The sequence below is a fragment of the Haliotis cracherodii genome, unplaced genomic scaffold, assembly GCF_022045235.1.
Source record: "Haliotis cracherodii isolate W230 unplaced genomic scaffold, xgHalCrac1.p SCAF_19, whole genome shotgun sequence".
Lineage (NCBI taxonomy): Eukaryota > Metazoa > Mollusca > Gastropoda > Lepetellida > Haliotidae > Haliotis > Haliotis cracherodii.
The window spans coordinates 15,308,565-15,321,495 of record NW_027266274.1 but is presented as its reverse complement, the minus strand read 5'-3'; the positions used below and the strand labels follow the sequence as shown (position 1 = coordinate 15,321,495).

General features: G+C 37.8%; 1 protein-coding gene across 1 annotated transcript in view; it reads right to left on the bottom strand.

Annotated features, from left to right (window-relative positions):
• The window catches only part of LOC139467141 (fibropellin-1-like), a 198,139-nt gene extending 185,554 nt beyond the window's left edge, over window positions 1-12,585 (bottom strand). The window contains exons 1-4 of the mRNA XM_071248861.1: window positions 12,495-12,585; window positions 12,202-12,246; window positions 11,523-11,633; window positions 7,834-7,941 (exon numbers count right to left, since the gene is read on the bottom strand). Of these exons, the coding sequence (XP_071104962.1) occupies window positions 7,834-7,941; window positions 11,523-11,633; window positions 12,202-12,246; window positions 12,495-12,585 (355 nt within the window). The remainder of the gene's footprint in view (window positions 1-7,833; window positions 7,942-11,522; window positions 11,634-12,201; window positions 12,247-12,494) is intronic.
• Window positions 12,586-12,931: the final 346 nt, after the last annotated feature.

The following is a 12,931-nucleotide window of genomic DNA, read 5'->3' as shown; positions in this document are numbered from 1 at the left end:
GTAACTTGTATCCATTTTCTTCTCAAATTATCAATGTAGTGATGCTTACATATACTAGTTATGTTACTTGTCAGTTAAAACAACTATGTACAAAACAAATCATGCAGTGCAGCCCGACATTGGACAGATTGGATATATCACTTTATTTATTCTAAGATAATACGAAGGTGTAAGAGAAGGTCGTGATGCACTAAAGTAGCATTATATATTATTTTGTAATAAATTGCAAAATAAAGTTAAAGTTTAGCGTGTGTTATAGAAACTAAAATTTTGCTTCAACATTGTGAGAAAAGAATTCCTGAAACTTTCCTTTCATATATGAAAACGATACTTATTTATTTGGTTTATGTATTCCAGAATTGCACAGATATAAATGTATTCACATTCACGTTCTAGTTTGGTAGACTGAAATGGTGATCCAGTAATTCTAAAGACTGCATGTCATTTATACCCTTTAGCGTGGATCATTCTAATGCCTTCAGGCAACTATTTGCCATATCCAGATTTACAGGCAGCAGAATGTGAAGCTTTATCATCACATGCAGATTAAGTGATTTTGACCTAAAAATTCTATCCTAGTTTTCTAACTATAAAAGATTATCATTTGTACTTCGGTAACCAGCACAATTTGACATTCAGGCAGGAGTAGGAATCACCACAGGCACCAGTTGTGCTTCTCTTCTGTTTCTATATGCAAAACAATTTGGCCAAGAAGTTGAGCTTCAGGTACTAGTATATCTATGATATGATTTCGTTTAATAACCATAAAATAGCCAATTCTCTTCCATTGATTTACCCACCTGAACTACAAGTAAAAGCGAACAGCGAGATTGCTTCGTCTGTTTCATATTTAGATCGATGCATAAAGACTCAGAGTGACAAAAACTCGCAACACGACTGTATGACCAGAGGGATGGATGACGTCACCTACCCAGCAATCAACTGTCCCTTTTACGATTATTTCGTCATACGACCCTGGCTTAAAAGTTGTATAATCGAGGTAATATTCAAGACCTCAGTAAATCATTCAACAGGTCATCAAGTTGCGAGCGCATGTTCCAATCTCCAGAAATGACGTCAAGACAAAACAATGTCTGATCAATAGATAAACCACACTTCATTCTACATTGTTCTTTGCGATTTATCGTGGAGTGATCATAAATATAACATTGTTTGCTGTTCAAAGAAGCCGGTAAATAATCGAGTTTGGAACAGATAAGCTTATAATAAATATTCTGAGTAAACCCAAACATACAACAAGGTACAAGGTGACTAAATAGATCGGGTGGTCAGGCTGGTTTATTCATGGACAAAGTGCATGACATTAAAAACTAGTGTGCCTGGAAAACTTGATTGAATAAAAGCCTCCATCGTATAGCTGGAGTATTTTGAGTATTAATTATGTCTTAGGGGAGAGACGTTTTTGTTGTAAAATCGCTTGAAGAAAACTTTCCACTCTTGGAAAAAAGATATGTCCGAATATTAGGTAGCTCGAAAGTTGATGCAACGCATACAACAGGTCTTGACAAACCAGTATTTCAACTATTTATCAATTACAGTGATCATAAACCAAACACAAAGAGCAAGAGTTACATTTAGGATCTAACTAACATTTCGGAATCAATAAACTTTATTCATTTAAAACCAACACTCGCTCATGCATACTGTCAAGCTACGATGGGGTCATTGTAAGGCGACACACAAGGTTTGCTCATCACGATGAGGATGAAACCTTGTTGCTTCGTGTTGCTAAAATCCCTGTCATGATTATTTTACGTGCGCTTCATATTACATGCTCCAGGATTACTTCCCCTTATTCAGAGGACTTTGTATAAGTTACGATGCATTGGACACATGCAGTCGAGCATCAGGACCAGGAAGTGATAAAAGGATGACTGTCAATTGCAATGGATTCTCATTATGAAGCTGATAATCTAACAGTGATTGATATTATAACATCACACACCGTCACACACTGTGACACCTAATGACCTAAATCATCAGGCCTGACCAATCGATCCATCTGATTTCTTCTTATAAAGGACAAAGTTTGAAGGGGACCTAAAATAGCCGGGAATCCCCAATCGCGATCTTATTATCTCCAGTGGTCGTAATCATCAAACAATGAGCAGTTGTCAATACCTGTTAGTTTTGTCCATTGCCAGCAGCAACGTAAGTGATATTGTATATTCTACTGGGCAGTAGGTCCTGCAAAGTGGCCCTGTTTTATTTACAACTTTGATGTATTGAAAACCTGTTCTTGTCACTGTGTGGCTGAGTCAATGCCGATGCGACATTTTAATATAAAGTCTTCACGTTGCGGTTATCTCCAAGCCCATTTCCCCAACTTTGTGCAATTATTCATCAAAGAAACATAACACGTGAAATAGCATGCACGTTTTATTTATTATTAAGTAAATCAGTCCTTATTCATCATGTTATACACAATAATAGAATAACATACTTTGGTAATAATGGCTCACTGTCACAGTAGGTAAGGAGCAGATAACATTTACTCTGTGTCGGTGGTCACTGGGAGAGTCCCACGTCATCAGTAACATGTCATCAATGGCCTAAAAGTAACCAGGGACGAATTTTGTCTTCTTATCTACAGTGAGGTAATTGCATTGTAATAAAACAAACAAAAACAACACGGACCTGATATGCAGGCCCAAATAACACACAGTGATGTGTTCTTTTCTAGATATACTTCTGGGGTTCTGTTACGCAAAATCCCTTAATCCACTGTTCAAATTTCTGATCGGGATAATGCTTTTCGTAAATGTCATCAGGAAAACCATCAGTACTTTCTGTACACTAGATCTACTGATTAACAATATTGGATGATATTACTGTTACCACATTTAGCACGTGTCTAATTAACACAATTAATCAATCATTGCATTCAATACAATCTATATCTACTACATCCAACTCTGTGTGGGCAAATTGTACACATCTAACAAAGAGTATGGTCTTGTTCTGGTCCGGTTGTATTCAGTTGACGTTCAGCTTTGCGAGGACAGCAACAACTGTGAGCAGAAGGAAGTGCCCCGATATCGTAGCAGCACCAGAGGCTGAAATACAGGACATTCATGTCTGCATTATGCCTGTTACATTATTATGTTCATCATTTACTAATGTGTAAGTCCCACGAAGGAGATAATAAGTCCTACGTAAGACATAGTAAGTCCTACGTAGGAGATGCTAAGGCCTACGTAGAAGATAATAACTCATACGTAGAAGATACTTAGACAAAAGAAATGTCACCCTACCATGCCTCCGTACATTTCAGCCAGTTACAGTGAGAACGTATTTACCCTTTTCTCCTTTCCATATATGTCCTAGGTGTATGAAATATATAGAAACGATTCCTCTTTAGGCAGCACAAGATAGAAAAAGAAAATGAATACAGATGAGCATATTATTGTTGCTGGTACGAATTAAATCGCAAGCATTGAGAGTGTCAAGACTCTTGAGATTGGATTATTTCCTGTGATTATAGTGAAACATGGATCAAATAAATGGATATTGCATAGAGGAGTGACCACATGCAAGGCAAGCTCGTTCAGGGTAAAATGAATCTAGCAACAACCTGCTGTTTGTCATATGTCTAGAATGTAAGCGGCAAAACATTTCCATATTCACTGTAACAGAACATTTGAATTACTATCACAGAATAAAATAGGCAATTCCCTGAAGTGCAGAGCCTTCGTCACAATGTCACGTCTTCACTGCTCCAGCTGAAAAGCGCAGCCAAACGAGGTCAAATGGCATATCACATTTACTGCTATAAAAAGTAACCAATCAGAGACATAAACTGTGAAAACAAGGAATTCCTCCTCCTCTTTCCCTATTCAGTCAGTTTCGAAAGCACAACTGCAATACTGAATCAGACCAAATTTAACATATACATGTTAAGGCCTCTTGCCAAACCCTACCGATAATTATTTCAATCGAAGTCACTCACTAATAGGCCCAATACAGTATTTAGGGACATCTACTCATACACAAACGGCGACTGTGGACTGTGGGTTAAAACTGTTCAGAAAACTTATCATCTATGTATTATTACCATTTAGCAATAAATCTATTATTAAAATTAAATCGTACATACATGTACATGTTTTCAACACGTACAACATCATCATAATTACAAACTATCAAACAGTCAGGAGAAGAAACTGAAAACTTTACCGTCTGCACATCTGTCTCCTCCCCAGCTAGGTGTACACGTGCAATCAATGGCGTCACTTTCAACTTTACACGTTCCTTCATTGAGGCATGGATTGTTAGTACAGGAAACTGTCAGAAATATAAAGCATTTCAGGTAAAGTAATGCATGATAAGTCATGGTGATACATTTAATAAAGAGTGATTCTCGGCCATACTAAGTCCTACGTAGGAGATAGTAAGTCCTAGGTAGGACATATTAAGTCCTACGTAGGAGATAGTAAGTCCTACGTAGGAGACACTTAGACAAAAAACAATTTCACCGTGGCCCTTCTACGCTTCCGTACAGTTCAGCCAGTTACAGTGAGAACGTATTCACCCTTTCCTCATTTCAATATATTGCCTAGGTGTATGAAATATATAGAAACGATTCCTCTTTAGGCAGCACAAAATAGAAAAATAAAATGCATACAGATGAACATATTATTGTTTCTGGTAGGAATTAAATTGCAGGCATTAAGAGTGTAAGGGACTTGAGATTAGATTATTTCCTGTACTTATAGTGAAACATGGATACGAACAAATGGATATTGCATAGATTAGAGGAGTGACCACATGCAAGGCAAACTTTTTAAGGGTAAAATGAATCTACGTGCTGTTTGTCATATGTCTAGAATATAAGCGGCAAAAATAAATCCATATTCACTATTACATTTGAATCACTATCACAGAATAAAATAGGCAATTCGCTGAAGTGCAGAGCGTTCATCACAATGTCACGTCTTCATTGCTCCAACTGAATAACGAACGAGGACATATGGTAAATCACATTTACTGCTATAAATAGTAACCAATCAGAGACATAAACTGTGAAAACAAGGAATTCCCCCTTCTCTTTCCCTATTCAGTCAGTTTCGAAAGCACAACGCATGCAATACTGAATCAGACCACATTTTACATATACATGTTAAGGCCTCCTGCCAAACCCTACGGATAATTATTTCAATCGAAGTCACTCACTAATATGTCCAATACAGGATGTAGGGATATCAACTCATACACAAATGGTGACTGTTGACTGTGGGTTAAAACTGTTAAGAAAACTTATCATTGTAAGTATTATTACCATTTAGCAAAAATCTATTCTTAAAATTAAACCGTACATACATTATTTTCACCACGTACAACATCATCATAATTACAAACTATCAAACAGTCAGGAGAAGAAACTGAAAACTTTACCGTCTGCACATCTTTCTCCTCCCCAGCCAGGTGCACACGTGCAGACAATAGACCCGGTTGAATCTGCACACGTTCCTCCATTCAGGCATGGATTGATTGTACAGGAAACTGGTAGAAATAAAAAGTGTTTCCTGTAAAGTAATGCATGATAAGTCATAATATTACATTAATCTGCATCAACTTTACTCACGATGATATATTTTGATGTTATGTTATGATGGCAGTTCTCAGGATGACAAGTATTATCAAACAATGTTGACAAAATGTAGGTCATCTGCTCATTAATGAACCGAACAAACCGATTTTCAGCTGTTGGTTTTTAAGAGAAAGGAAAGCATTATTGTAACCCTGAGGTGACAAAATCAAGCCACGTAAGTCAAGGGGCACCTGCACTATTTCCTTTTTCAGATGTTTCGCTTAAGCACGTATACATTTTGTAACTAGGTGCACATGTACAGACAACTGACCCTCTTGAAACTTTACAGTTCCTTCATTCAAGGATGGACTGATGCTGCCGGGAGCTTTCAGAAATTTGAAGCTTTCTAATATCATATAACTTATAGTCATACACTGAAGATATCATAAACCTTATTTGGGATGTTGATGCTACAGTTTTCGAAACTGAGCTCATTTCCAGAAGCATTGTCATTGAATATTTGACTACTGGTGCTCGTACTACAGGTTCAATCATTTAGACAGTCGCTGCTGGACACTGGTGTATACATGCTGTTCGTTAAAGTTATCTGATACTGTAAATACATGGTTCTTGAAATGCTATTTATATAATTGATGCCAATATGCAATCCAATATAGACACTCAAGCATTCACAGGGAGCATTATAGTACTGAGTGAGTGAATATGGTTGTACGCCGCTTTTAGCAATATTCCAGCAATATAACGGCGGGGGACACCAGAAATGAGCTTTACACATTGTACCAGCATTACAGTAGTATGCTATAGAATAAAACCGTGATTGGCATTCGTCGTTCACACATAAAAACCATATACGGAATACACAATTGTTATTGATACGACTAAACTGTACAATCTTCCCTGGTTATAATGCCACCCTGGTGACTATGCCATGTCTTTTTCAGGACAAACGTCTCAGTCCCCTGCTTATACTACCACAAGAAAACATGTTTTGTGGTCCACACTTTTTTAAAATAACAAACAAATTAGTTTGTTGTTTATGATACAGTACTCTTGTGTATTATCTGACTTTTTATCTCCTACGTAGGACTTCCTATCTAATTCTAGGCCATACTAAATCCTACGTAGGAGATACTAAGTCCTACATAAGAGATATTAGGTCCTACGTAGAAGATAATAAGTCCTACGTGGGAGATAGTAAGTCCTACCTAGGAGATAGTAAGTCCTACATGGGACATAGTAAGTCCTACTTAGGAGATAGTAAGTCCTAGGTAGGACATATTAAGTCCTACGTAGGAGATAGTAAGTCCTACGTAGGAGACACTTAGACAAAAAACAATTTCACCGTGGCCCTTCTACGCTTCCGTACAGTTCAGCCAGTTACAGTGAGAACGTATTCACCCTTTCCTCATTTCAATATATTGCCTAGGTGTATGAAATATATAGAAACGATTCCTCTTTAGGCAGCACAAAATAGAAAAATAAAATGCATACAGATGAACATATTATTGTTTCTGGTAGGAATTAAATTGCAGGCATTAAGAGTGTAAGGGACTTGAGATTAGATTATTTCCTGTACTTATAGTGAAACATGGATACGAACAAATGGATATTGCATAGATTAGAGGAGTGACCACATGCAAGGCAAACTTTTTAAGGGTAAAATGAATCTACGTGCTGTTTGTCATATGTCTAGAATATAAGCGGCAAAAATAAATCCATATTCACTATTACATTTGAATCACTATCACAGAATAAAATAGGCAATTCGCTGAAGTGCAGAGCGTTCATCACAATGTCACGTCTTCATTGCTCCAACTGAATAACGAACGAGGACATATGGTAAATCACATTTACTGCTATAAATAGTAACCAATCAGAGACATAAACTGTGAAAACAAGGAATTCCCCCTTCTCTTTCCCTATTCAGTCAGTTTCGAAAGCACAACGCATGCAATACTGAATCAGACCACATTTTACATATACATGTTAAGGCCTCCTGCCAAACCCTACGGATAATTATTTCAATCGAAGTCACTCACTAATATGTCCAATACAGGATGTAGGGATATCAACTCATACACAAATGGTGACTGTTGACTGTGGGTTAAAACTGTTAAGAAAACTTATCATTGTAAGTATTATTACCATTTAGCAAAAATCTATTCTTAAAATTAAACCGTACATACATTATTTTCACCACGTACAACATCATCATAATTACAAACTATCAAACAGTCAGGAGAAGAAACTGAAAACTTTACCGTCTGCACATCTTTCTCCTCCCCAGCCAGGTGCACACGTGCAGACAATAGACCCGGTTGAATCTGCACACGTTCCTCCATTCAGGCATGGATTGATTGTACAGGAAACTGGTAGAAATAAAAAGTGTTTCCTGTAAAGTAATGCATGATAAGTCATAATATTACATTAATCTGCATCAACTTTACTCACGATGATATATTTTGATGTTATGTTATGATGGCAGTTCTCAGGATGACAAGTATTATCAAACAATGTTGACAAAATGTAGGTCATCTGCTCATTAATGAACCGAACAAACCGATTTTCAGCTGTTGGTTTTTAAGAGAAAGGAAAGCATTATTGTAACCCTGAGGTGACAAAATCAAGCCACGTAAGTCAAGGGGCACCTGCACTATTTCCTTTTTCAGATGTTTCGCTTAAGCACGTATACATTTTGTAACTAGGTGCACATGTACAGACAACTGACCCTCTTGAAACTTTACAGTTCCTTCATTCAAGGATGGACTGATGCTGCCGGGAGCTTTCAGAAATTTGAAGCTTTCTAATATCATATAACTTATAGTCATACACTGAAGATATCATAAACCTTATTTGGGATGTTGATGCTACAGTTTTCGAAACTGAGCTCATTTCCAGAAGCATTGTCATTGAATATTTGACTACTGGTGCTCGTACTACAGGTTCAATCATTTAGACAGTCGCTGCTGGACACTGGTGTATACATGCTGTTCGTTAAAGTTATCTGATACTGTAAATACATGGTTCTTGAAATGCTATTTATATAATTGATGCCAATATGCAATCCAATATAGACACTCAAGCATTCACAGGGAGCATTATAGTACTGAGTGAGTGAATATGGTTGTACGCCGCTTTTAGCAATATTCCAGCAATATAACGGCGGGGGACACCAGAAATGAGCTTTACACATTGTACCAGCATTACAGTAGTATGCTATAGAATAAAACCGTGATTGGCATTCGTTGTTCACACATAAAAACCATATACGGAATACACAATTGTTATTGATACGACTAAACTGTACAATCTTCCCTGGTTATAATGCCACCCTGGTGACTATGCCATGTCTTTTTCAGGACAAACGTCTCAGTCCCCTGCTTATACTACCACAAGAAAACATGTTTTGTGGTCCACACTTTTTTAAAATAACAAACAAATTAGTTTGTTGTTTATGATACAGTACTCTTGTGTATTATCTGACTTTTTATCTCCTACGTAGGACTTCCTATCTAATTCTAGGCCATACTAAATCCTACGTAGGAGATACTAAGTCCTACATAAGAGATATTAGGTCCTACGTAGAAGATAATAAGTCCTACGTGGGAGATAGTAAGTCCTACCTAGGAGATAGTAAGTCCTACATGGGACATAGTAAGTCCTACTTAGGAGCTAGTAAGTCCTAGGTAGGAGATACTAAGTCCTACGTAGAAGATAAGAAGTCCCACGTAGGAGACACTTAGACGAAAAACAATTTCAACGTGGTCTTACTACGCTTCCGTACATTTCAGCCAGTTACAGTGAGAACGTTTTCACCCTTTCCTCATTTCCATATATTGCCTAGGTGTATGAAATATATAGAAACGATTCCTCTTTAGCCTGCACAAGATAGAAATAGAAAATGAATACAGATGAACGTATTATTGTTGCTGGTAGGATTTAAATCATGGACATTGAGAGTGCAAGGGTCTTGAGATTAGATTATTTCCTGCACTTATAGGGAAACATGAGTAAAAAAAAATGGATACTGCATAGATTAGAGTGACCACAAGCAAGGCCAGCTCTTTAAGGGTAAAATGAATCCAGCAACAACCTGCTGAATATAAGGGGCAAAAGAATTTCCATAATCACGATAACAGAACAGACTCTGGACTGTGGGTTAAAACTGTTCAGAAAACTTATCTTTGTAAGTATACTGAGTCAAATTAAAAACTTCACATTTTTAAAAGTAATCCCATATATGATATACAACGAACAAATGTATCAGAGAAGGTAATTTTTAATCATTAATGTCCAAAGAAGGATTTTAATTAACGGTAGCACCTACGGTATTCAGTAATAACATCAACAGTTTAAATCATAAGTCCCAAGCACGAGTCCCGCATTCTGAAGTAAATTCCTTGTCAAAATTGCTGTGTGGGGTCTGGCATTGTTGTGTTGGAAGATCAAACCGGGTCCATGTGCTGCCATAAAAGGCAGAAGTTCTGGTGCCAGTACCTGGTCGCAGTAAGCAGCAGCGTTGAGGTTGCCACGGATGACAAGAAGCCTGGACATTTCCACAGAAAGCACCCAAAACCATGACACTTCCGCCTCGAAATCTGTCAACTTCCTGTAACTAACACTGGGCGTAACGTTCATGACGGCGCCTCCACACCCGCGCCCTACCATCAACAAATCGGAGATTAAATCGGGATTCAGATTTCTCTGAGGACATCGTAAGTGTCGCTGTGCCCACAATTGACGTTGACGTCTGTGTAATTGAGTCAGAATCGGCCCGCAGTATGGCGGTCGTGCTTGAATGTGAGCAGTTCTCAGACGATTTCGAACAGTTTGCGCACTCAGTCTACCCATAAACAGTTTATTTCTGGTTGATGTAGCCGTCAAAAATCGGTTACGGAGGTGACGTAAGACAATCTTACGATCCTCTGCAAGTGACGTCACTAGTGGTCGACCTGGCCGAGGGCGATCAACGGTGGTACACGTTTGCTGCAGACGCGTCTTTAAATCATAAACAGTCCGTCGACTACAACCCATCGTCCATGCGACTTCAGCTACGGACGTTTCCGTCTGCAACATGCTGATGGCACGTTCACGTTGCACATTTGGAAAGCGTGGCATGACAAATGGCCGTAAATACCTTTGTTTTCTTGTGTGTTTTTTGTTTTTTTAATGACTGCTAACAGGTATGGCTGAAACCACGTGCGTTATTATGGCCACGTGACCAGTTGCACGTGAAAAAACATTTTTGCTACTATAGTGCTGTGCACATGATTTTTATCGATTCACCTGCACAACAACGGGTGTTATCTGAAGACAATACGTGGCCATTACTTTTTAAATACACAATAAGGGCCTACAATGATAACTGGTCAAAATGTTAAAATTTTAGGATTGTGAAGTTGGTTCAGTAAATTATTAACATTTAGCACCACACCACTATAGTCTATCACGGGATAATATAACCACGCGTTGACGGTACTTGGTTTTTCAAACACATTGCATCGAAGATTAAAATGGATATTGCATAGATTAGAGTAGTGACCACATGCAAGGCAAGCACTTTGAAGTAAAATGAAGCGACCACAACCTGTTGTTTGTCATATTTCTAGAATACATACATATGCAACAAAACACATTTCTGTATTTACTGTTACAGAACATTTGAATCACTAATACAGAATATTTGACTGCTTGTGCTCGTATCGAAGGTTCTATCATTTAGACACTAACTCCTAACAGTGAAAATATGATTTTCTTAACAATAGGTGTCGAAGGGGATTATATTTATATGTTATGGAAAAAAATGAATGGCCTATGTTCTAAACACGTACATGTATGCATACACATATGGGTTGTAGAAATGTGATTGGATACGGCTGTAAGCTTTACCCCTTCATTAAGTTCAACCCCTTCATTAATGTGAATTAGCAGAATAATATGATCATGTTACCTTCTTCACAAGTGCTTCCATCCCAGCCAGGCGCACATGTACAGACAGCTGTACCGCTGCCATCATCACATGTTCCTTCGTTTTTGCATGTATTAGCATCGCAGGTAGTACCTTAAATATACATTTTTAAAGGCAATTGAAGGATATTAAGAAAATTGTGCAAATGCCATCGTTCAAGGTCACAATTAGCTACACCAGGGGGAAGTGTAGGATTGACAGTTTATGGAGCCATTATCATCCGTGGAGAACTGTGTCCCATTGTCAGCAGGCTCCCAAGTTTTACCCGGATATTAATCCTTGGTGTGTCTCAACGTTTTCTCTTCTCCCAATGGAACCTTTTTTACTGTGATTCATATGCCGCATGATCCCACGTACAATACTTTAAAGATATTATTTGACCTCACATAAGTAATATCTCCGCTCATTGTGATAGCATTAGCAATAAATGTGTTTCAGTAGCAGTATATGTGTTTCAGTTATATCAACTGCCTCTACATACGCCAATCTATTTACTTCAATCGCATTTGTTTCACATTAATATCATCACTGTTGACTGTAAGATCTTTTATGAATGTGACTATAAATTGGAGGTATTTACTTCCGTTGCACAGTGGAAAATACATTAGATTAATAAGATGTTAAAAAAGGAAAACATTTATGTTGTTTGTGCATCACTTACTTTCTACGCACTGGCTGCTGAACATCAATACAGTTGCGATTAACCCTGTAAAAATACCATATATAGTGAGGTATTATATTCATCATCTGTAAACGTTATGATATCCTTTATGTATATATACATTGTACCTAGTAGAGCCTCTCAAGAAAGCATGTATGTATCTGGACTAATCTACGCTGATATATTGATAACAGTGTCAAAATAGAAGGGAACAACCATGGCATGATAAAACTGATTGCAAAAGATACTCCATGAAATAATGAAAAACAATCGCTAATTAGACGAATACTCACCCAACATTAAACGTTCTGCTGCATTAACCTTCATATTGACTAACACCAAGTCCTTGGTTGCAATGGGTGTTGTGACCATAGTCCATTCCATTTATAGGACGTTGAAGCGACGTCTACTTGAGGACTGTTGTTCTGATTGGGAGGAGTTGTAATGGGAGTGTCCCAGCCATGATGGATGTTGAGTCACGTACATTGGTCGCAATTCTTATTGGTAATTTGGGATAAGCTGATATTCTTTGAGCTATCGTGACTAAATTGCGAATACCAATGTGTGATATGGTAAGCAATTGGTAATGATATGAACTCTGCAAGGAGGAAAAGGCAACTTCACGTTAACCTAAATGTGTGTCGTAGCTAGGCCTGCCGCAACGGGATCAACATGAAGCTAGTCTGGTGTGGCTTCGTTAATCATATGATTAATTTCATTAATTTTAAGA